The following is a 26,788-nucleotide window of genomic DNA, read 5'->3' on the forward strand; positions in this document are numbered from 1 at the left end:
ACACACACAAACTAACACATATAAACACATACAATCAAATACAATCACATACAAACACACACAATATCATGCAAACACACACACACAAACAATTACAAACACATACAAACACACACAATATCATGCAAACACACACAATATCATGCAAACACACACACAAACTAACACATATAAACACATACAATCACATACAAACACACACAATATCATGCAAACACACACACAAACAAACACATATAAACACATACAATCAAATACAATCACATACAAACACACACAATATCATGCAAACACACACAATATCATGCAAACACACACACAAACTAACACATATAAACACATACAATCACATACAAACACACACAATATCATGCAAACACACACACAAACAAACAAACACATATAAACACATACAATCAAATACAATCACATACAAACACACACAATATCATGCAAACACACACACACAAACTAACACATATAAACACATACAATCAAATACAATCACATACAAACACACACAATATCATGCAAACACACACACACAAACAATTACAAACACATACAAACACACACAATATCATGCAAACACACACAATATCATGCAAACACACACACAAACTAACACATATAAACACATACAATCACATACAAACACACACAATATCATGCAAACACACACACAAACAAACACATATAAACACATACAATCAAATACAATCACATACAAACACACACAATATCATGCAAACACACACAATATCATGCAAACACACACACAAACTAACACATATAAACACATACAATCAAATACAATCACATACAAACACACACAATATCATGCAAACACACACACAAACTAACACATATAAACACATACAATCAAATACAATCACATACAAACACACACAATATCATGCAAACACACACAAACTAACACATATAAACACATACAATCACATACAAACACACACAATATCATGCAAACACACACACAAACAAACACATATAAACACATACAATCAAATACAATCACATACAAAAACCCGATAGCGTTTAAAATGATGCTTGACCATTTTTCAAACATAAAAACACTGTCACTGCTGGTTATGGGGACAGTCTGAATATTGGCCCCAGACTTTGTTACTTCTAGTTCTAGTTTTAGATCAATATTACGGTTTACACTAAATTAATACTAAATAATGATCTATTTTATGACAGCTTTAGACACAAATACATAAAACATGAAATGGTTCTGAGAAAAAGGTCTTTTTACTCCAGATATCTTAATTTTATTATTATATATATATATATAGGCTATAATACTAAACTGCAATGGTCATTTTTCAGCTACTGTTGATTTTCAACTGACTCAGCTTTACAGCCAGTTATTTGTAACTGAAGAAAACAAAGCAGTCGCTGGTTGTGAGAGTGTGTCAGATAATCCATCAGAGTGAAGGGCTGAATGTGTGAGGGGCCGAACGTGTGAGGGGCCGCTGTCTCACCAGGGACACCCGGGAAATCAAACTTATTTTGTTTGTTGGAATAATCAAACCGTGTGGACTGAAGTTTACTCACCGTGAGCTGCAACAGAACAAGGACACGAGTTTCTTGGATTCAAGATACAATGTTATTACTTTGAGTTAAATTTAGATGTATCCAGTTTGTTACTTTTTTTAAAAAGATCTGAGGCACTGAGCTAGCCTAGAGCTTTGAAGTTGTAGAAGAATTTGTAGAAAAAACTCAGTGAAGTAAGAAATTTTAACATAAAAAACATAAAAAAAAACTTTCTTTGCGTTGATAAAAAGGCTGATATAGTTTATTTGGATTAAAACGGAACCTACTTCAAATTCAATCATTCAACATAAAATGAAAAAAAATAACACTATGATAATGATAATTGATTGATCTATGGGCAACATTTAGATTTTTTAATTAAACTTGAAAATCCAAAATGTTTCCAAATATCTAACCATATAAACTAAACGACTGAAATCATGATCCTGATTTGAAGTGATTGCAGCAGATGTGGATCTTCTGTTTTGACACTGTCCATCCATTCATCAAAACGTATCTGATTATTGATACAGAACCAGATGAAGTCATAGTTGGGTTAATTACTACACCATTCATACTGTTATCTGCACTTTCTTTCTTTCCACGTCAGAAGATAACGGTGAGAGCATCCAAACATCCTGTCACCAGATTCTACTGATATAACACAGTAAGAATAGTTCACTGTACGCTTTTAGAGTCTTAAAAAATACATTTGAAAACACACACAAACACACACAAACACATACAAACACATATAAACACATACAAGTACATACAATCACATACAAACACATACAAACACACACAAACACATACATACAAACACACACAAACACACACAATCACATACAATCATATACAAACACATATAAACACATACAAATACATACAATCACATACAAACACACACAATCGATCCAAACACACACACAAACAAGCACACAAAAACACATATAAACACATACAAATACATACAATCACATACAAACACACACAATCACATCCAAACACACACACACACAAACACATACAAACACACACACACACAAACAAGCACACATAAACACATACAAATACATACAATCACATACAAACACACACAATCACATCCAAACACACAAACACACAAACACATACAAACACACACACACACACACAAACAAGCACACATAAACACATACAAATACATACAATCACATACAAACACACACAATCACATCCAAACACACGCACACACAAACACACACACACACAAACAAGCACACATAAACACATACAAATACATACAATCACATACAAACACACACACAAACACACACAATCACATATAAACACATCCAAACACACACACAATCACATACAAACACAAACACACACAATCAGATACAAACAAATAGAAACACACACAAACACATACATACAAACAAACACATACACACACAAACAAACAAACACAAACAAGCACATACATCACATACAAACACATACAAACAAACACACACAAACACATAGAAACATCCAATCACACACAATCACATACAAACAAACACATACATACACACACAAACAAACACACATGATAACATACAAACACATACAAACAAACACAAACACATACAAACACACACAAACACATACAAACAAACAAACACAAACAAACACATACAAAATGGAATAACTACACGTTTAATAGCTTTTATTTATGGAGAGATATTTAGACAACACGAAGTCCCTGTTTATTTTAAACCAGGAAACACTTTAAGACAAAAACTGGTTCACCCTAAGGACAAGTTGCCGACACAAAAACAGAGCAATGTAGTTTATTCGATCCAATGCAGTGAAGAAAGCTGTAAAGAACGTTACATAGGTGAGACGAAACAGCCTCTACACAAGAGGCTTTATCAGCACAGAAGAAATACAAGTTCAGGACCTCAGAGTGCCGTGCATCTCCATCTTGAAGCCTCTAATCACTCGTTTGAAGACGGTGAGGTGAAGGTTTTAAGCAGGAGAAAAGATGGTTTGAAAGAGGAGTCAAGGAAGCTATTTTTGTTAAAAAAAGAAAGACCTTCTTTAAACAGAAATGGAGGGCTTAGGTTTAATCTTCCTGTTATTTATAATGGGTTACTGAACCCCTGGAAAGGTAGAGGACCAGGACATTTAGATGCTAATCAGGTACTCAGGGTGGTTGAGCCAGGGTCTCACAAAGACAAAGAGGATTCTAATAGCCCATTAAGATTCTGAATAGGCTAGCTCGGTAGATACAAGGGGGAAGTTTCTGTTGAAACAAACAACTCTTTCTACTTCAGGAAGGCTCCTCCCAATGGGCGGGTCTTACCACAGAACAGTATTAATATCGGAGTTCTCGATCTAAATTCTTTTATTGACAATGACTCTTGGATGAGAGTCGAAACGTCTATTTTTTCAAACTGAGTCCAGATGACTACAACTGAAGCTTTTTCTACTATTTAATTTATGGAGCAAAGACAGGTCGATTATTTGAAACTGAAAACCCAAGAATAATCCAAAAGAGCCAAGTCTGAAGACCAGACCGAGTCCAACCGAAGTCTGGACAGAATCAGAAAATCTGAATGAAAAAGCGCTTCACAAACTAGGAACTTGTTTTACCGTTAAGAGCAACATACAACAATGACTAATGATAGTAGCAAAATATCAAAATTAATGGAGGACCAATTCCAAAGTCCAAACTAAGTCCTGCCCAAGTACAGACCAAGTACAGACCATGTCCAGACCATGTCCAGACCAAGTACAGACAAAGTACAGACCAAATCCAGACCAAGTCCTGACCAAGTACAGACCAAGTCCAGACCAAGTACAGACCAAGTCCTGACCAAGTACAGACCAAGTCCAGACCAAGTACAGACCAAGTCCTGACCAAGTCCAGACCAAGTCCAGACCAAGTACAGACCAAGTCCAGACCAAGTCCTGACCAAGTCCTGACCAAGTCCTGACCAAGTCCTGACCAAGTCCTGACAAAGTCCTGACCAAGTCCAGACCAAGTACAGACCAAGTCCAGACCAAGTCCTGACCAAGTCCTGACCAAGTCCTGACCAAGTCCTGACCAAGTCCTGACAAAGTCCTGACCAAGTCCAGACCAAGTACAGACCAAGTACAGACCAAGTCCAGACAAAGTCCTGACCAAGTCCTGACAAAGTCCTGACAAAGTCCTGACCAAGTCCTGACCAAGTCCTGACCAAGTCCTGACAAAGTCCTGACCAAGTCCAGACCAAGTACAGACCAAGTCCTGACCAAGTCCTGACCAAGTCCTGACCAAGTCCTGACAAAGTCCTGACCAAGTCCAGACCAAGTACAGACCAAGTACAGACCAAGTCCAGACAAAGTCCTGACCAAGTCCTGACCAAGTCCTGACCAAGTCCTGACAAAGTCCTGACCAAGTCCAGACCAAGTACAGACCAAGTACAGACCAAGTACAGACCAAGTCCTGACCAAGTCCTGACCAAGTCCTGACCAAGTCTTGACCAAGTACAGACCAAGTCCTGACCAAGTCCTGACCAAGTCCTGACCAAGTCCAGACCAAGTACAGACCAAGTCCTGACCAAGTCCAGACCAAGTCCAGACCAAGTACAGACCATGTCCAGACCAAGTCCAGACCAAGTCCAGACCAAGTCCAGACCAAGTACAGACCAAGTCCTGACCAAGTCCTGACCAAGTACAGACCAAGTCCGGACCAAGTCCTGAACAAGTCCAGACCAAGTACAGACCAAGTCCTGACAAAGTCCAGACCAAGTCTTGACCAAGTACAGACCAAGTCCTGACCAAGTCCTGACCAAGTACAGACCAAGTCCAGACCAAGTCCTGACCAAATCCAGACCAAGTCCTGACCAAATCCAGACCAAGTCCTGACCAAGTCCAGACCAAGTCCTGACCAAATCCAGACCAAGTCCTGACCAAGTCCAGACCAAGTCCTGACCAAGTCCAGACCAAGTCCAGACCAAGTCCTGACCAAGTCCAGACCAAGTACAGACCATGTCCAGACCAAGTCCAGACCAAGTCCTGACCAAGTACAGACCAAGTCCAGACCAAGTCCGGACCAAGTCCTGACCAAGTACAGACCAAGTACAGACCAAGTCCTGACAAAGTCCTGACCAAGTCCTGACCAAGTCCTGACCAAGTACAGACCAAGTCCAGACCAAGTCCTGACCAAATCCAGACCAAGTCCTGACCAAGTACAGACCAAGTACAGACCAAGTCCTGACCAAGTCCAGACCAAGTACAGACCAAGTACAGACCAAGTACAGACCAAGTCCTGACCAAGTCCAGACCAAGTCCAGACCAAGTCCTGACCAAGTCCTGACCAAGTCAAGACCAAGTACAGACCAAGTCCTGACCAAGTCCAGACCAAGTCCAGACCAAGTCCTGACCAAGTCCTGACCAAGTCAAGACCAAGTACAGACCAAGTACAGACCAAGTACAGACCAAGTCCTGACCAAGTCCTGACCAAGTCCTGACCAAGTCCAGACCAAGTCCTGACCAAGTCCAGACCAAGTCCAGACCAAGTACAGACCAAGTCCAGACCAAGTCCAGACCAAGTCCTGACCAAGTCCAGACCAAGTCCTGACCAAGTCCAGACCAAGTACAGACCAAGTCCAGACCAAGTACAGACCAAGTACAGACCAAGGCCAGACCAAGTCCTGACCAAGTACAGACCAAGTCCTGACCAAGTCCTGACCAAGTCCAGACCAAGTACAGACCAAGTACAGACCAGAGCAAGTTATGGTGAAAAAGAAAATGTGACAATAACAAATTAAATTAAAAAATGAAAGTCATTATTATTATGATCTGGACGTAGTCTTTATCAGCCTGCACGCTCAGCTTGAAATGGGGTTGAGATAAGGGAGGACATGCAGACAAATGTCTGAGCCTGGATTCAAATTCATGACACCGGCTGCACATGGAGCCTGGCATATGTGCTGCCGCCTTAACCTCTCCACCACCGGGCAGCTCCAAATCATTATTTTTCACACTTTTTATTCTTCATTTTTAAAGATTATGGACTTCTTTTGGCTTCATTTTGATAAAGCATAAACAAAGACTTACTTAATAATGAACAAATAATGTATTAGGAATGACTCTTAATAACGACCATAACTCCTTAATTAAGTAGTTATTACACCTGAATCATTCTTAATGAGCCATTTGTTCATTATGAAAAAAGTCTTTGTTCATGCTTTATTACGGCTAGTGTCTTTATTATAAAGTGGTACTTTTAGACTTACATTTAAATAAACTATAGGTTCCCCTGCTACGTTGGTAATTGAAATTGGGTCATTCCTATCATGCTTTTTAATATTAATAACACGATGCACTACAAAACTATTTTAAACTCTTTGACAAAGACATTGACAGCCAAAATGTTATAAAAAGAGAAGAGATTTAAATATCATGAGTTTGATCCACTTTTCGCTCTCTAGAGCTCAAACTAACTGAATATAGACTTTAAAAACCTGGAGGACCAGACCTTGATTTTTTTTTATCACAGATTTAGTTCAGATGAAGTCTTGACTTGATCCTTCTCTAATCCAGATTTAGTTTAGAGTTTCAGTCCTATTTCTGATGTGATGTTTGTACAAGTTCTTTAAAAAAAAAAAATATATATATATATATATATATATATATATATATATATATATATTATATTTATTTTGTTCTATATCAAATAGAACAAAAAACACAAAAAAACAGAAAACAACCAAAAATCAAAAATGCAACAAAAGTCATTAAAATGAAAATAAAGCCATTGTCCAAATTGTCCCATTTCGTCCAAAATCTTTCAAATTTGTCAATTTTTAAATTTAGTCAAATTCCAAGTGTAAAAGTGTGAACGGAGCTTTATGTATCTCAAATTTTGAAGCTAACTTCTTCTCTTTGGCCTCATTTACACTGCCTCTGTCCTCTAAGAACCGATTGATGTCTGAAAATGGGAAAATCTCCCCAAAAAACCTGCCAAAAACAGGTGTTTGATTTGACCCTAGGCCAGAATCTCCCGTCGCGGACACTTGATTTAAAACGATGAGAAGAGAAGGAGAAGGTCTTTAATGGTCATGGTTCAGGTATGCGCCACCACGATGGGCAACGCACTTCAAAGTCTCGCACTGCTTTAGCTTTCCAGGAATCGACTACTACTACTACTTCTACTACTACTGAGTCATACTAACAAGGCCTATAAAACATGACCAAGAATTACAACCAACAACCAATTACGAGGCGCGTGAAAAATAACAGCGCCAACGTGACTCACTCAAGTTAACCTTTTAAACCGTGCGATGGAGGGCTCATTTCAGATTACGTGAAATTAAGTGCGTATGTTCGCTTTTCATTTCACCTTGTAAATGTGTCCAACTAGCAACGTCGTAAAAAGTGCTTTTTTTGTAAATCGGCAAATTGTGACATTTCCAAGCCAGATTCAAAGTGGGTCTAAACCGGGACGAAACCGGCTGTAAACAGGGATTATAAAGAGATTAAACCTGCTCTACACTCACAGAACCAGGTTTAAAAAGCACCAGTGCCATGAAACCCCAGAAATGAAGCACATGTTTGTCCTGATATTGACTCAGTTTGGTCTGGTTATAATTATATATAAGCCTCATTCACACATTCAGCCTGACCTGGGAATGGTTCTGGCAATTTACTGGGAATTATGTGTAAATGGCCTTTTGTATGAGTCCTTTTGTAGTCCAGATCTAGTTCAGGTTCAATTTCGATGATTTTTTTGTTGATGGAACACGATCCACTAAAACATGACCAAATTAAACAAATTATTTAAGTGTATAAAGCAACATAACTTTCATGTGGTCCGTCACTGCATGATAGGCCGGAAATATTAATGTAAAACCATACTGAACATTCTCCATGCAGATATATATGTTTTATGTAATTTAGTGGAAAATAAAATCTAAAGGACCAGCATTTCCATGGAAACAGGCAGGAGAAGGCCTCAGAGCACACTTTGTTTCACTGGAAAATGAAGGTGTTAATTGTTACTGACACCTTTGGATTTAAATAAGCAGTTTCAAGTCACGTGCAAACTCAAAAAAAAAATGATAATCTATCTGTCAATTTCATGTCAATACATTAATTGTCATTAATATATCAACATATTATGTTTAAGTAATTACAGCACCATGTTTTATTCATACGAGTTAGATAAGATCCTGATGTCCTTTCATTATTTTACGCACAGATTCTTCCAATTTAAGATGTGATTTTATCAATAATACTTCCATAATTGTTTGAGCTACTCTTTTCTCAACTATGACACATTTTATTCAACACAGAGAAAGGTTTCTTCACGTTCTTTGTGTAGTTTTCTTTAGATAAATCTCCTACACAGCGGCTCACACCTTTAATGAACGTCACGTGGACATTTGCATGCGCCTCTAACGCGCCTCTCAGGCCCCGATGCAAATGCGCAGTTTAACACCTGAATCAGGCTTTATTACGCACGTCGTGGTTTGTTTTTTCACGCCAAGTAAAAGGTCAGCCTTAATTAGGGACCCGTGATGGCACCGCGTCTGGGGCCCGCTTTCAAATGCAGATCCGCGCCGCTGACGTCCCGCCCACGTCCGACCCGCCGCCTGAGAGTGTACTCAGAGTATTTGTACTTCAGAGTCATGTTATGTACACGTTTGATGAAGCCTGATGAAACTTTATAATTTTACCCATTTATATTTTTATTTTATGTATTTATTTATTTTTTCATCGGGTGAATTTTGTTAATGCGGGACACTAAATAATAATACTTAATGATTATAGTTTAATAGGGTCAGAAAACAGTTTTAAAATATATTCAATTTACTTTAATGTGTTTTAATTTGCTTTAGGTTTCGTCAGTGTAATTGTTAGTTGAAGCAATAAACCAAATAGTTTAGAAACGATGTCTTTAGACCTGTTTTGGTGCTTTAAGAATAAATGTCACTGTGACCTGTAAGACTTAATAAGAACAAACTAAATGCCTTGTAAACAAATCTAGTTTAGCTTAAATCACTGAAACGCTTTACTGATGTAACTACTATTCCACGTACTATGCATTTTAATAAAGACACTGGGGCAATATAACTAACATTTCACTAACACGTCAGTTACTCCAAAGTTTCTCATAATGGATAAAGAAAAGAGTTTGGTGCGTGGATGGGGAGGGTGAAGGGAGAGGGGGGGGGGGGGGGGTTTATCCAAGGTGTTAGAGCCGCGCGAGGGAGACTCTGGAGCGGGAGGGGGAGTCTGGGAGGGCCGAGGAGGCAGGGAGGAGGGCGGACGCATAAAAAGTGCAAGGGGCCATAGATGCTGGATCATTTGGAAAAAGTCTGCGTGTCCAAACCCCGCGCGCTCCTCGCTCCTCTTCTCTTTCCCCAACTCGCGTTTCGAACTGGACTCCAAAGACCCCAAGACTTCCACAAGACGCGACTCTGCACAAGCACCAGGCGCACACCGCGTCCAGACGTTTGGGAACGGATTATTGAGACGCGACGCGGCGATTTGGGCCGGTTTTCCAAAGACGAGCGGTCATATTCTCTCTTCATATTTTTTTTGGGGGGGGGGGGATTTGAGGACCAAACTGATGGTAAGCTCCCCGCGCTGAGAGCTTCGTTTTGCGGCTTGTGTCACTCTCACTCACCGGTTACAGCCAAAATACTGATGGAAATCGGCGCTGCTTGATCAGAACATTGTGGTTTTCGTGCGTAATTGACTTGTTTTACGTCTGCTCATCGGTGTAAAAGTGTTTCAAAGCTGCATGTATCGTCCACTTTGAATTTTAGTAATCTATTTGACGTTTTTGTTCATTATATATTCTTGCTCTGAAGTCGTTTTTGTACACTTAATCAAGATTATATAGGTTTGTATGAGCATAACGCATTTCTCCGTTCCACTGTGCTATATCCCTGGCCCCAAACTTTAAACTGAAATATCTCAGAACACACACAGAACCCTATCATTCCAAAAAGATGATGTGTCTTGATTGTTGGCTGTCGATTTCCCAACTCTTAGTGCAGCAGGTTTCATCATCTCCACACCACGCGCTCGCGTCTTCACGCAGAGCAAACATCAATATTGATCAAATGCCTTTCAGAGTCAACTTTGACCCGAGTTTAAACCCGTGCGGCTTGTCTTGGCTCGGTCTGGTTTGGACACCTGCGTCTGCGTGCGTAAGTTGCGTGCGTAAGTTGCGTGCGTAAAGTTGCGTGCGTGCCGTGCCCCCCCCCCCCCCCCCCCCCCCCCCGCGCGGCTGCTTCTGACACTTAACGCAATTGTCTAATCCCGAAATATGAATGACATCATGCGGTGGTGCGGGTGGTTAATGATTATTTACGCGGGGCAGGTTTTGGCGTGAGAAACGGTCGCGCGTCAGAATAAAACTGCGAGAGTTCAGAGGAGTTTCCAAGAAGCGTTTGCCGCTTTGAGGTTTTTTATTTTTTTTTTGCTTTTTGGAGAGAGGACGTGTTGTTGGCTAATGTTAGGTTGTTTTTAGATTGGAGTGGAGGAGAAAGGAATGGATAGAAGAGAAGTCTGCGGCCTGCGGCGCATGGCACGGACGTAAACCAGCTCTTTACGCGTGCATTTGGCTGCAGATTTGTTTCATTGTGTTTCTTTTTGCATCAATTAACAACATTAAACGTATTTGTATGGAGAAAATCGGGTTATCCTTGCACGTTCAAGTAAACCAGCTTGTCTTTTGCATTGGGATTAGAAAAAAACACCAAAAAAACACACGTAACTATCTTTTTGGAAGTCAGATATCTCGGTCTGGAAGTTGTGTTAGAGCAAACCAAGCTTCTCCATGGTGATCTCATTGACTGTGAATGTTCGGTGGACAGGACACTGCTGCTCTGATCACAAACAACATGCTCACTGCAAATCTCTCTGGACACTTCTTCTTCCCTGTGTGTCTCTCTCTCCTGGTGGTGGTGTGGATAAAACCCGGGCCTATAGCAAGGATCCAAGTAGGTCTGGGCCATATAGCCAAAAACCAATGAGTCAGTGGCGGTTAACACAGAACATTGTCCAATTTCTTCCACCAAAGTCTGAACTCTGCTCCAATTCGCATGCTTTTACTGACAGAGGATTGGCTGTAGACGTTACTCAATCGCTGTCTCAATTAAAATCTGATTGATTGCACAGCTCTTGGTCCAAATCCTGTGCTAAAACCCTTTTGTATTCTATTTTTAATCCTATTTTTCCATAACGCATGTAAGCATCAGTTGGTTTAGTATAACAAATGGTAGCAGATTTGTATGTATTTACCAAAAAGCTAGTTATTGCATGCAACAAAACCATTATACCAACCACAGTAGAAGGTTCATTTAGAAATTGAGTCAAAAAGGTGTAAATTGAATGCTTCGTCTTAAAATTTGATATCATCTCGTGTGTTTCTCAGTTTCATCGCCCATTTCTGTCAAATAAAGCATATAGTTTTAACCTCAAAACAGCTTATGTACAATACATATGTTCTCCACTGACATCAAACACAATGAAACAAAATTATCTCATCCGAAAGTGCAAAGGGATAAAAGAAGAAGACGTGTCCTCCTCCCTTCATCGCTGTCAAATTCCTCCGAAACACTTTAAAGGAGATCCGTGCGCGTTACTATCTGTGGTCAGTTGAAAGGGCCAAGGACTTCCTGCTCGCTTTGGTCTGGTCTGGTTTGGTAGATTCTGGTAATTGCAGCCTGCGTTACATTTTCTCTGATGTTAAGATGGAAGGATTCTAGACCCACCCTTCCTACGAGAGCAAAACGAGATAGCGCTGACATTTGGCTCGCTGGCGTGTTTGAAAAAAGGAGGTCGGTAGCTTCGTTGTCAAATCCGGCTTAGCTTGACTTGTTACACATTCAGCAGGTTGATTGTGTCCGCAAAAGACGATAAGAACAACTTTTTTGGCTGCTTGCCTTGGCAACCTTCAATTTAAGGCAAAAGAGTTTGTCAAAGTTGTGTTTGTTTTGCCCCAGGATTGTGCTCAGATTCAAATGTTCTTGATGTCTCTACTTTTTCTAAGTTTTCTCACTTCTAATACATTTCGAAACAATGAATAGATATCAAAAACAGATACCGTGTTTGTTTAAAAGTCTCATAAAGTCTCGCAAAAAAGTCATTCATTCCCCGCCCTTCTCTTGTATTGACTCCATCTTAATATCTGTTTTCGCAAATGATGCCTTTAACAATAACTATAGTATAAGTTCAGCACGAGGGATTAGGGCCCACTGCTATTTCAAAGCAATGGATCTTTTTACAATTTGGTTGCAGTTACCAGATTTGTACGGCTAATGTTTTTAAGCCACTATGTATGCCTGTAATCATGGGAGAGGCTGGAGTGCTTTACAATGACCGTTTGTTGTCGTCAAAGATGTGCACATAGCCTCCTGGCTCCAACACCCCGCCGGCCCGCTCCCCCTTCCCCGCCTCGGCCCAGGGGTAATGGGGCCGATCATGTTCGGAAAAGCCTCCGCTCGTCCGCCTCTATTTCTTTCTCACGAACAGTGGCACTCGCGAGCGCTGGCCAGCCGGCAGAGTCAGTTAGCGGTTAGCGCTCTTGGTATCGTGAGGATGTAGTCGAAAACGCTAAAGGTTGTTCGGAGGTCAGGTTGGATCGTTTAGGTCTTGGATTTCATGTTCGGTGGGAGCTAATATCGAAAATGCGGTCCAAAGTGTAGTAAAACATCTTCTGGTACTTGTAATGTTGGGTGCTAGCCAGCGGAACTTACTCCAAATGATGACCAAAGAGTTGCATCATAGGAGCGCACGACATGGCCAGTCCTCCAAGCCAAAAGTGCAATTGGATTAGAGTTATGTTCCGTTCAAAAAAGCGAGTGAGTCCAAAAACAAGCAGGCAAAAGGATCGCACGCGGTTTATACAACATAAATTCAAGAAAAAACGTCGGGATTTGTGCTTATTTAAGTGATAAAAATGTCGTGGTATTCAACCGCCACTGTAAACAGATCGTTTTTTTAAAAAATGGTTTTCCATAATAACAAAAACTTAACGCTACAAGAAAACTACTAAACTTTAGTACTAACTATTTCTATTGACAGATGAGTCACAAAGTCCTGGTCCACTCATCAGCGTCACAACAACCTGTGATCTCTCAAGTGGGAGTAGTGCTGGGACGGGGGGACGGGGGGGACGGGGGGGGCCACAAGTAACAATAGCACCAAATGTTGTTTTCATCTATGAGCGAAAGATGATATTTTTACCCTACAGTGGTATTTGTCTTGACATTTGTATTTAATCTGACCATTGTAAGGCCTAATTGTGATTGGGCTATCATAAAAGTGAATTTATTTTTTTCTTTTTTTTTAACTAGCTTGAATATGACACGTGCTAACTGACATTGTTGTTGCTCTATTGTTGCACTTTGAAGCAGTTATGGCGTTAACTTATTATATGGAGGTCTTCGCTCCGTGTTGTGCTACATACCTCCTGACATTCCAGTTACAGTAAATAGCTAGCTTAAGCCCAGAGCCAAAATGATAAGGCTTAAAGACACACTCCTGCCCCTCCGCCCGCTCTCCCGTGCTCACCGCCTCCCGCGCTCACCTCTTCCCGCCTCCCGCGCTCACCTCCGTGCCATCGCTAACCTCTTGTTTTCCTTGTTGTTTTGGCAGGAACAGGGTCACTCCACCGGTCCCCAGCAGCCGCCCAGCACCAGCTAACATTTCCTGGAAAAACGTGTCCATAGCCCGCTCCCAACAAACATGGACAGTTTTCCCATGCTTTATTTTCTGTCGGTAAGTGAACGCATCGTGGTATTTGAGAATTCCACATGTGATGAAGTGTTCCTGCTGGGCTTATTATGTTTAGAGATACTGTGCAGGGAAAAGGCTGATACGGAGGGACCTGTTTGGTGGATGTAGTCAATATATGTGTGGTTTTTAGCAAATGGGTTGTTTTTGAGGTGCAATGAGTGCAAAATTCACCAAAATGTTTTTATATTTTCCTTTTTTAACCATATATTGTCACCACAAATGACACTGATTGGCTGCATTCATCTCACCAAACTTAGGACTAAACCCGGGACTAGACCAGGACTAGACGAGACCAAACCAAGTCTACACCAGGACTAAACTAACCAGGACAAGTGTGAACGCAGTCTTAGATATGAGCGTTTTTTATCAAGATGAAACTTTGCTCCGAGCGGGGGAGGGACAAGAGAAGGGGAAAAAAGACTTAAAATCCCCCAAAACTGTGTTGAAGTAGCAGTTTCCCCTGAAGGATGTGTCCATAGGTAAACAGCACTTCTATCTGACTATCTGTTGTGTGGTAAACAACACTTATGTTAACACTTTATACATGTAGAGGTAGGATTAGTGTTGGTCAAAATCTAAACTGCAATGCTCAGCCACTTTAATGTTAATAGTGTAAATAATCCAAGCATTTCATATTATTTGCTGTATTAGTCTAAGATAAAAAAATAAAAAAAAACTTGCAAACAGATATTTATTAATTACACGACTATAGTTGTGTGTGATTGTGACAGGTTGAGACCGGAATGGCATTAAAGCTGCAGAAAACTGACTGAATGTAAGGATTACCTAGATTACAAGATAATACATATTTAAATGACCGTTTGAAACTTTCCCGTACCTAAAAGTGTATGAAACCTGGTGTTAATCACATGTTTGCCTTCTCCCTAGAGACATCATGATTCCTGGTAATCGAATGCTGATGGTCATTTTAATATGCCAAGTCCTGCTGGGAGAGAGCAACCATGCTAATCTGATACCTGAGGAAGGGAAGAAGAAGGTTCCGGGCGTCCGTGCTGGTGGGGACCCTCAAAGCCATGACCTGCTGCGGGACTTCGAGGCCACGCTGCTCCACATGTTCGGCCTCCGCAGACGGCCCCGCCCCAGCAGAGCGCTCACCGTGCCCCAGTACATGCTGGACCTGTACAGGCTGCAGTCCGGAGAGGCGGAGGAGGACCAAGCGGCCTTCCAGTACCCGGAGAGGTCAGCCAGCCGGGCCAATACCGTGAGGAGCTTCCACCATGAGGGTGAGCAGTGTGACACATGAGGATATATACATTTAAGCTAACGTAATTCAGTTGTGTGTGCTATGGTTGTGCGTATACCATATCGAAGTCACTGCGGTCTCGATCTCCGTTCTTTTAAATTTGTTTTCCTGCATTGGGCGTAGGTTCAACCAAGACTAACAGGTCCAAAACACGACTAAACTCAAATCAAACCAAATATCCTAAAACAAGGGCTCGACAACAGGTCTAAACTCGAATGCAAGGGTTAAGACGTTTTGCTGCGCATCCGAGTAGCTTCTTCAGTTCCTCTCCTACTACTTTGGTGAGCGGCGAAACGTCTTCAGGCTTAAGTTGAAAGAATTTAAATATGTTTTGCAATGGAACATACCTGGACACATACATAGAATAAAGGGTTTACCAGGGCTAAGCTAAAACCAAACTAGGTAAAAACAAGGCCTAAACCCAGACTTTAGCAGGTCTAAACCAGGGCTAACACAGGTTTAAGGCATGACTAAACAAACAGCTAATGGACAAAGCAAGGACTAAAAACGTTAAGTTAGGACTAAAAACGTTAAGCTAGGACTAAAAACGTTAAACTAGGACTAAAAACGTTAAGCTAGGACTAAAAACGTTAAGCTAGGACTACACTGGTTCCAAACTAGGACTCAACTAGAACGTTTCTAGACTATATTCCAACTATAACAATCCTGAAACATATCCAATTTCCGTAAATGAAACGCAAAAATCAAAAACACAGTCAATATTGAGGCTAAGAAAGTCATTTGTCGCACACATGGTTCCTCTATCAAAGTGGCTAAAAATAGTGACGCAAAACTCAAACGTATTATTCCGACAAGCTTGCAGAACATTGGAAAATTCATTAGAGAAACCTTTTAGCTCATGTTGTTTACTCTGTAGGTCAGCGCTCGCATGAGTCCCACAGTGGCCTTACAGAACCGTCTTCGTGCTTCTATTCCAGCGCTTTGCTTGACGGATGCGTGAAAAAGGCAGCGGCTTATTTTGTCTAGCATTTAAAGCGCTGCTCTGTCATCGCGGGTGTCTCTTCCAACCGGCCTTCGGTGAAAAGTGCCTCATTGGGTTGCATCATTCCCAGTGTTTTCATAAACTCGGATTATCCCCTGCTTTTTCTGCGCACGTCGCCAGCCAGCAGTTCGCCATCTGGCCGGTGGAAAAGCGGTGTCTTGCGTTTGCACTGGGTGAGGACTGCTAAACGCATTTCCTACATCCCTTGAAACACGATTTTTAAAGCCGCCCCGCCCTTCTCACCCAAACCGTGGAGGATGTGGTCACCAAATAGAAAGAAAAAATCTGCAGGACAAGCTTTCCAGAGTGTGTGGAGGGTTAGCAGCTGGAGCTAAAAGGCATACCTCTAGATTATGGCTTGAAACTCGGACCCCACCCAAGTGTCTAGGCCCGGGCGAGCTCTTTCTTGTGTCTTTGTGTGTTTTGCATGGAGGCTCATTTCGAAGGGCTATCCCGAACATGCAATTATCTTTAATTCTACTCTGCGCTCCCGTCTAAATAAAACCCGCCTTCCAACAATGTGGGACGATGCTCTCTCGGGACGTGGAAAAACAGGCGAGGGCAAAGTCTCAAGGGAATTTCAGCAGAAAGAGTTGGTTTGATGCGTTGGTTTGGGGAGAGAGTGTAGGAGCTAAACGGCCGTATAAAATGTGGCAGCTGCGTAACTTTTCTGGCTGTTTAGTGTCGGCCAATTGCTTTTCTCAGTGGAGTTGGTGTTGCTTTGCTTGGATTGTTCTGAACTGTTTTTATAGCTCAAAAAGTCCTCGAAAAACGTGCAGTGTAAAGGAGAGCTGGCTTGCTTCTCCTAAGATCTGACTTGTAGATGCGTCACCTGCTTGTCTCCATGGAGATAGAGAAGCAATAAAATCTCCAAGGAGACAAGCAGGTAATGGAGCCTCTGTCAGAAAAGTTAGACAGTGCACCTTTCTGATATTTCTGACTTGGCCTGAGCTGGTCAACATTTTGGACAGGGGCGGAGTCAGGACATATGCAACAATTTAAACATTAATCATGACATTGTCTTCATTGAATGTTAGCTTACAACTACTAGCATATAACGTCATATTGACACATTTTGAACAAACATTTGGCGTATTTTTGATAAATCTACTTTGTTTTACTGCGCAAAATTGAGTTGGACCAGATTCGGTTGATTTCCTGTAAACAATGACCCTATTTACTAGAAATGACCACTACTTTGAAGATAGTACTACAAACCCTTCACAGTATTTTACAATAAAAGCTTTGTGACTAAAGACTTTTATTTTTTACCAAGAATGCTCCACACTATGGCATTAAACAAATCGGTTTTACACCTGTTCAATCACAGTTGTTTTTATTTCCCCAATAAAATATCTCGAGCAGGGATCGCCTTTCCACAGATCTGGCCCGGTGACATCATCTGTTTGTCTTCATGGAAATAATTATAGTTAATGCCGTACAGCCAACGCAATAATGCAGAAAGCAGAAGTGTTTAAAGCAGTCGTACAGCTTTTACTGCAAAAAACTGGGAAAGAATCGTTCTACAGTCAAAGTAGTTCCCTCAAGTTACTCTAAATGGACAGAATCATTTTCATTTGGACTATAACAATGATTAGCAATTTCACATTGTCGAAAACTGGAAGAAGTTACTGTTAAATTACTGCCAAGGCTCGTTTTTTGTGTTACTATTGATTTCAAACTGGACTCTGAACAAACATGGAGGACGAGTGCTGTGATGCAACGTCTTCCTCCCGCTGTCTCCCGGCGCTTCTCCTCCTTCTCCGTCTCTCAACTATGTTAATAACACGCTGTGAGGACTTTTAAGTACAAGTGCTCGCTTTCATCTGGGCCCCATTGTGCGCCAGTGTGATCCAGTTGACTGATTTATCCCAAACACAACCCTCCGTGCACCCCGCGACACACGGACAGCCGCGCCGCTCGCTATATCATTAAGAAAACATTATTGTTTCAGGTGATAGCAGTGTTATTCATTCATTTCACCTCCCTTTGGCGGATTAGGACTCTAAGCGCACGGCTTGACATGTGTAAGACGGATCAGGGCGGGGGCGTAGTCTTTCCAAATTTTAAGTAAACTTCTGAGAATTGACCACCACACACAATGAGCCTTGATATATATACAGTTACTTCTTCATACTACCTTCATACTACCTTTTATTCTGAATGTATATATACTTTTTACTGGATGTATGACTAATTGTAAGTGCAGCTATCTGCATGTTTGAAATAAGTAAATGTACGTATAGTAAAAATGTCTTAGAAAGCAGCAAAAAAGTAGAAAACATGTATTAAAACAATTAAAAAGCTAAAATAAAGAATACAACAACTTTTAGACTAAACTAAACCATGTCTAAACTATACTAGGCCTACACCAATCAGGTAAAAAAAAAGGGAAATAAAAACAGTTGGTGCTCATATATGCAGAAAATAAAAAACTAAATATTTTCTGTAAAAGTATTATTATAATTTTTGTACTACTTTTCTGCTTATTTAATGTACCATTAAATAAGAGTATAGCTTGATTTGTTATGACTGCAACTTGATTTTTAAAATATATTAGTGCAATCTTAAAACTAAAATACAAATATAACATGATTGAGTCTTCAATGGTCATTAAACCTGTAAAATGACCCTGTTTCCATTCACCAGAACTACAACAATAAAGTTTGTCATCCCTCGTACGCACTTTCCCAACTTGTACGCCAACCTCTGCGAACCCTCCCGCCTTTTCCCCTCCATATTGCACCATCTGACTCCTTAATGATTATGCATGATGAAAATGATAAATGTCTTAGGTGAGCAAAGAGCGGCGAGCTAATCAGGCCCACAGCAGTTTTTAATAATACGAAGCACCTGGTGGAGATTACGGGCTGGGTGTGAAATAACAGGGCCGGAATGAGCAGGAAAAGAGTAGACACAACATTCCTTTCCCCCAACAATGGTGATCTTGGCAGAAATGTGCGGAGCGAGCCTGTTTTTACTGTAGCTGTGGTACGTTAATCACCACCCTGCTCCTCAACAGCGCATGTCTGAGCACAGGGCCGCTCCGGACAGCCACGGGGAGAGAGAAAGAGGGTCGGCCGGGGCGAGGGACGGCAAGGGAGAGGACGGCCGAAGGGTTTGAGGGTCGACTGGGGCGATACTGGTTGTGTTTTGGTCAAGGGGCGGAAGGTTACCAAATATCAATGGACTTCCTGTTCAAAAGCCTCTTCATTGTGACGTTTCACCGTAGAAAGCAGTCGATTTTTATCCACGTGCATTTGTCTCTGTAACATTTTAGAAACCTACACGCGTCACCTAGAGCTGGGGTTCCCAAAATGTTCAGGCCGGGACCCCCAAAATAACCGCACAAACGATAGATAACTGCTAAATTAAATAGTTTTCTGTGATCATTTGAAGTTGCGAAACATTTAATCTGTTTTAGTTTTATTTATTTGAGTGGATCATTAAGTAATTCACTTGATTCAACAAAATATATATATATATATATATATATATATATATATATTTTTTTTTTGTTCTTTTTTATTTAAAATACATTAAATACAGTGTCAAAATGATAAAATCAACATCTTCCAAGTCATCTTTTTACAGCTCATTCCTTGCAACCTCCTGAGGGGATCCAACACCCACTTTGGGAACCTAGAATACTATATATTTTTTCATTAAAAAATAGTCAAGTACAAGGATTTGGGTGGGGATAGGAGGTAGGTGAAAACAGGGATAAAGGAACGCTCTAGCCTCAAATGCAGGACAGCACATGGTTACTCAAGCATGAAGGAATCAATCAAAATACAACTTTGAGCAAAATAACCAATAGGAAAAAACAATGTAACAGTTAAACATTGAGTTTTCATAATATGTCCCCTTTAACTGTAGCTAACACTTGAGTAGGCTTTATTGATCAGGGGAAATACTTGGACAACTCACAAACGTCAAAAAACGTCACAAAGGCGCCGGTCCAGCTGGCAGCCCGGTGTAAACGCTCCGCTCTTTTCTCACACTTTTTTCACACTTATTGTGCTTTATCTTTTGTATTTTGTAAAAAAAAATTCTACTTTACTTGTACAATAGGGACACGTGCTGGAATCGCTTTAATTTAACTTGTTTTTGACTTTGTTCGGCTGGATTATTGAGTGTTTTCGTCGTGATGTGCGCTAGCTCTGAGCTAGCCCCCGGCCCCCCCGCGCCCTCCGGCCGTCCTGACGTACAGTATGCCGCCGGTACACGTTTATATAAAAGAGGAACTTCATGAATGATCGGGACACGCACTGGAATCGCTTTAATTCAACTTGTTTTGACTTTGTTCGGCTGGATTGAGTGTTTTCGTGTCATCGCGATGTGCCCTGGCTCCCGGCCCCCCTGCGCCCCCCCGGCCGGCGCCGTACCGCGTTTACACAAAGGAGGAACTCATGAAACTGCGGAGACCAGTCGTCTTACCCGGAGATCGTCACGTTATCCCGGCGGACATCCTAAGATTTTTATAAGAGAATTTTATAAGAGAGTTATTTGTTCTGTTCTTCTGTATCTATCTCTGTATCTACCTGCGTTGCATCAATGGAATTTCCCCATGTGGGACAATAAAGGATTATCTTATCTTATCTTATCTTATCTTAAATGATATTGTAATAGTAGAACAGAAGAAGAAACATTGTCCACATGACTGCCTTCATACCATGGACCACTCCTGGACAAATCAGGCATTACATCAACATTGCAAAACGCATAAAAAGTTGTTTAGGAAAAAAATTTAAATTCTTTCGATCGGCCACTGTTGGTAACGGCCCACTCTTACGATACTGTCAAGGGTTAGGGTTAGGGTTAGGGTTAGGAAGAAAACTTAATGTGAAATAAAACATATCTATTACTATTGTTGGAAAACTCAATTGGCGTAACATTGTTTTCTATTTTAGACCAAAGTTTCCTAAACTTTTTACACTTATATTATGAGAAAACTAGTTCTAAAACAGGACTAAATCAAACCAAACTGGGCTAAAATAGAACTTCTTAACTTTTCCATCAACAGAAGACTCAAAATGTCCTCTTTTCTTGTCACAGAGCACATGGAGATGGCCGAGGGCGTCCACGACCGGAAACCCACGCCGCTCCGCTTCTTGTTCAACCTGAGCAGCATCCCAGAGGACGAGCTCCTCACGTCGGCGGAGCTCCGGCTGTACCGCCAGCAGATCCAGGACGCCCTGTCGGAGGAACCGGGCATGCACCGAATCAACATCCACGAGGTCATCAAGCCCCCGCAGCCGGGCAAACCGCTCATCACCCAGCTCCTAGACACCCGCGTGGTCCGCCACAACGCCTCGCAGTGGGAGAGCTTCGACGTCAGCCCGGCCGTGTTGCGCTGGACCCGGGAACGGCACCCCAACCACGGGCTGGCCGTCGAGGTCCTGCACCTCAACCAGACGCCACGCCACCAGGGCAAACACGTCCGAATCAGCCGCTCGCTCCACCAAGAGCCGGGGGAGGACTGGGAGCAGCTACGCCCGTTGCTGGTGACCTTCGGACACGACGGGAAGGGCCACCCGTTGACGAAGCGAGCCAAGCGTAGTCCGAAACAGAGGGGGAGAAAGCGCAATCGTAACTGCCGGCGACACGCGCTCTATGTGGACTTTAGCGACGTCGGGTGGAATGACTGGATTGTGGCGCCGCCCGGGTACCAGGCGTATTACTGCCACGGGGAGTGCCCTTTCCCGCTGGCCGACCACCTGAACTCCACCAATCACGCCATAGTGCAAACTCTAGTCAACTCGGTCAACAACAACATTCCCAAGGCGTGCTGCGTGCCCACGGAGCTGAGCGCCATCTCCATGCTGTACCTGGACGAGCATGACAAGGTGGTGCTAAAGAACTATCAGGAGATGGTGGTGGAGGGCTGTGGCTGCCGCTAGTACTGGACACTGTGGCTAGTACTGGACACTGTGGCTAGTACCGGACACTGTGGCTAGTACTGGACACTGTGGCTAGTACCGGACACTGTGGCTAGTACTGGACACTGTGGCTAGTACCGGACACTGTGGCTAGTACTGGACACTGTGGCTAGTACCGCACACTGTGGCTAGTACCGGACACTGTGGCTAGTACCGGACACTGTGGCTAGTACTGGACACTGTGGCTAGTACCGGACACTGTGGCTAGTACCGCACACTGTGGCTAGTACCGGACACTGTGGCTAGTACCGGACACTGTGGCTAGTACTAGACACTGTGGCTAGGACTGGACACTGTGGCTAGTACCGGACACTGTGGCTAGTACCGGACACTGTGGCTAGTACTGGACACTGTGGCTAGTACCGCACACTGTGGCTAGTACCGGACACTGTGGCTAGTACCGGACACTGTGGCTAGTACTGGACACTGTGGCTAGTACCGCACACTGTGGCTAGTACTGGACACTGTGGCTAGTACCGGACACTGTGGCTAGTACCGCACACTGTGGCTAGTACTGGACACTGTGGCTAGTACCGGACACTGTGGGACTTTGGAGGACTAAGTATGGACCTCATGGACACTCCACCTGCGCTCCCAAAAAACGCTCACTCGGACCCTTATTTATAACGTTTATGTTGAGGTGTATGTTTGTCTCACTTTTGTTTGTTTCTTTTGACAATATGATCATATATTTTGACAAAATATATATATTTATATCTACATATTAAAAATAAATTGAGTCCTTATTTTAAACATAAAAGCTGTACAACTTGTCATAATGTACATTAGATTGTATATGTTTTTTATGGAGAAAACAGTAAAAACCTACTAAAAAGTGTATTTATTGTTAATATTTATTGCTCGTAAAAGCCTTCATAAAACTGTTTGATTTCATTGAAGATGAAAAAAGGTCATCATGAGGAAAAATCTATTAAATTAGGCCGGATCAGGGTAGGTATATTTGTATATTCAAAATGGCCTTTAACTTGCATTTTTATAGTTACAATATGTTTTTAGACAAAAGTTAGTGTCTTAATGTATGATTTAAGTTATACATAAGGTTTAAGCTAGTTATTTTTGGTATCTGTCATTGTCCTGGAAGAAAATCACATAATCTCATTTTACCACAGCTCAATACAAAGTTTGTCATTTGGAGTTCAGCCACTACATTAAAAAATCAAAACGGTTTCCATCAAAACAAAACTTGGCAATGCTTGTTAAAATAACCTTTTCTGCATATTTTAAAAGTTCATCAAGATAAATGATTTAACATCAAAGGGGTTTACATCAAAACTAGATTTTGAAATACAAACATGAGATGAAATAACTTGATTTTAGTAGTTTGTATTTATATTTAAAGTTTACCAAGTTATTCTACTATATCCTATTAGACATTTCTTACTTCAAAATGTTTTATACATAGTTAAATTACCTGTGGGTATGGTAAACGTTCTTATCTGAAGCACTATTTTCTAACTCCAGAAACACTTCAATGAACCTCCTTTTAAGTAAAACAAGGAAACACAAATCTGCCCAAACGAGTCAAATAAAGACACGTGATTGAACTCATCCAGATTTCTTTTCGGCGGTGCAGCTTGTACCTTTTTGTCAGGACCTGTTTGCGTTGACACGGCTGTTAGAGATCCCCTTTGTCCTCCCATTTCACTTTTATGTCAATTAGTCTATCCTGAGGTGCTTAGACACTCGCTAATTTGCAGCTCTCTCGCCCGGCCGTGGAGGGGACCCTTTTGTTCTCGCCGTCCCCCACTTGGTCCCCCTGCACGTCGGGGGCATGTCTCTGGTCTGTGCCCCTGGTCTGCTCCGTGTCCTCACAGGAATCAAAGCTGAGACGCTCTGTCTGCTGCCTCCTTTGTCTCCTGCCGGCCCTGCGAAGACTCCTGTCTCCAGCCGCGGGCCCTCACACAATGGGCCCTGACTTGACTTATTTACAAGCTGCCGGTCGCCCCACATCATCCCAGCGTTTGAACTGACGGGAGGACAGCGCGGCCTGGGCTTTGTCTCACGCCGAGGCCCTGGTTCACCGGTGTCCAATTCTTAATTATGGTGTGATTAGTTAGTTCACTCACGGAAAACTTGACCCTGCCTGAAATCTACCTGAAATTGGTGACAGGAGCGACAGGTTTTTATTTGAATAACATGATATCTTCATCAGGAAAATCAACAAATGCTGAAAACGATAATTTTCTGTAATGATAAAGGCCGAGCAGCTCAATTTTTTTCATTGAAATGGCAGTTAAATAATGCGCTAAAGACAATCAGAAGCTTGAATATACAACATTTTGCTTGTGACTAGATTTAGATTTATTAAAGATTGACTTGGCAGGAGAGATTATTACATGCTAATCACATCAGAAAAAAGATAAAACATGCCTACAAAAGTTTATTTTTATAGATATTATTATATTACTAAGATAAAAGGAAAGTATAACTGTCGAAGAGCAAACGTTGTCATCAGGAGTCCTACATTCTGCTGAACTGAGATGATTTAATGTTCCGCCATCAAACCCCAGTATATTTTCCTCCAAAGCCCAGACCTTCACTTTGACCCACTGGACCTCACTCATGAGGTCACTCAAGTGTTTTGACATGTTCCTAACTCATGTCGAAGCCATATTCCTGCAGCCATTTCTGATTTCTCCCATACTTACGAAATCAAAATACTCCCAGCCTATCAAATAAATTAAACATAAACCTGAGCATGGATGTAACTGTATACAGTGTTGGGAAGAATACTTAGTTACTGAATACTGCATTAATATTCCGTAATACAGTCCAATAAGAGTACTGTATTTGGAATTCAACTTTATATTATAGTGTAAAAACCACAACATAGTATTAAAACAATTTGTTGCTCCTCTTGCATTTATTCATCCCCAATTAGAATACGACAAACTGACCTGAACACAGTTTCTCAAAATGAATATTCTGCATTTGTATTTTCAGTACACATATTCAGCTACTTCCCAAAACTCCCCGTATACAGCACCATTCATTTGCGACATACTAGCTCCCTTAAAACCGAGTCTGCGAGGAGACTGTGGTCCTTGGGGCGTCCCTCCCTGCGTCCCGGCGCCCCCCTTCCCCGTCTCGCCCTTCTCTTTGATGGTGCATATCAGCGGCGCTCTGACAAAAAAGGGGACAGCCCGCTCAGGAAGGGGCAGAAGATGGAAGAATTTCATTTAGAGGTGGCTGAGGGTGTGTGTGTGTGTGTTGTTAGGGGTGGGGGGTCTGCTGCTTGACAGGGCAATTACAACTTAGGGACTCCCCCCCTCCAGATAGCATCAGTCAGTTATGCTAATGGTGTTTGTTCATTATCCCACTGAGCCCAACAAAGGGAACAATGTTTATTAAAGAACGGAGGTCAAAGCGACACACTGTTCAATGACGTACGACGAGCTCTCAGGCAGATTGAAGGTGCCACATGCCACTAAACTGAAACACACCTCTAGTTGTTTCGGTCAAGCTCTTGACCCCTCGATGTCGTCTTAAAGAAATCCATGAAGCTCAACTGTGTTTGGAAAGACCTTGACCAGACTCATTAAGTGTACGTTTGTGCTCAAATGTCCTTTTATTTTCCTTTATTCCTTAGTTATAATGTAGAAAGTAAAAAGTTTTAAGTGAACCCTTCCAGCCCGTTTAAGCGACCCTGAAACAAGCTTCCAGAAAGGTATGGTTCTCTTTTCAGCAAGATGATTGGATAAGAGAGACACAGACAGGAAAAAGCAGAGAGAAAAAACATTTCTAACCAAATACTGACTTGGTCTTTGATATAACGCTGCATTTCCAGTGATGCTAACCTATTATTTGAGCCCACATGCTTAGCAAAACAAAGCTAGCGTATGTTAGCATCAGCTGTTTCCGGTTTATCGACATAACTTACTCGCATCAAGACACAAATTATGATATATTTCCAGTGTAGAAAGCGTCTAACATTATCCAAAGCCAATGCATTACCTACAGAGATGTTAAAACACAGTGTAGAAGAGCAGAGAAGTTAAAGAAATGCAGTAAACGCAAGGTTAAACCAGGAAGTAGTTTCTCATTTACTCTGGCTTTAGCACAACTTGGAATTTCATGATAAAAAAGTAGACTTCAGATACAATTTATATTTCAATTACTAAGAAAACATGGGTTGTGTTTCAGTGACATCAGAGCTGTGCCCCTGGAGGATGGGCCCTGAGGATGAAAATGCCTAGGGAACCAGGACCAACTTGAGTGTTTTAACTT

At 41.7% G+C, this 26,788-nt stretch overlaps 2 protein-coding genes across 3 annotated transcripts in view; one reads left to right on the forward strand and one right to left on the reverse strand.

Moving 5' to 3' along the window:
- lbh (LBH regulator of WNT signaling pathway) overlaps positions 1 to 26,788 on the reverse strand; it is a 472,239-nt gene that overhangs the window by 182,676 nt on the left and 262,775 nt on the right. The gene's annotated exons all lie outside the window — the stretch shown is intronic.
- Positions 10,026 to 23,378, forward strand: bmp4 (bone morphogenetic protein 4). Of its 2 annotated transcripts, XM_072457647.1 has the most exons (5): positions 10,026 to 10,153; positions 14,191 to 14,313; positions 15,220 to 15,575; positions 21,657 to 22,485; positions 23,056 to 23,378. In XM_072457647.1, exons 3-5 carry the CDS (start codon positions 15,227 to 15,229, stop codon positions 23,069 to 23,071), a joined length of 1,194 nt encoding a protein of 397 aa, XP_072313748.1. In that variant the 5' UTR covers positions 10,026 to 10,153; positions 14,191 to 14,313; positions 15,220 to 15,226; the 3' UTR covers positions 23,072 to 23,378. The 2 variants fall into 2 exon arrangements, with proteins under 2 accessions (XP_072313748.1, XP_072313747.1); XM_072457646.1 differs by lacking the exon at positions 23,056 to 23,378 and having other exon boundaries at positions 21,657 to 22,534.

Source organism: Eucyclogobius newberryi, unplaced genomic scaffold (genome assembly GCF_026437365.1).
Source record: "Eucyclogobius newberryi isolate DKJ021-1_F unplaced genomic scaffold, fEucNew1.0.hap1 SCAF_21, whole genome shotgun sequence".
NCBI lineage: Eukaryota > Metazoa > Chordata > Actinopteri > Gobiiformes > Gobiidae > Eucyclogobius > Eucyclogobius newberryi.

Bases quoted from the DNA above. Each gene is read 5' to 3' on its own strand.
- bmp4 (XM_072457647.1), top strand. From the start codon at position 15,227: ATGATTCCTGGTAATCGAATGCTGATGGTCATTTTAATATGCCAAGTC. The intron at 15,576-21,656 runs GTGAGCAGTGTG...TTCTTGTCACAG, and splicing joins GAGGAGCTTCCACCATGAGG to AGCACATGGAGATGGCCGAG.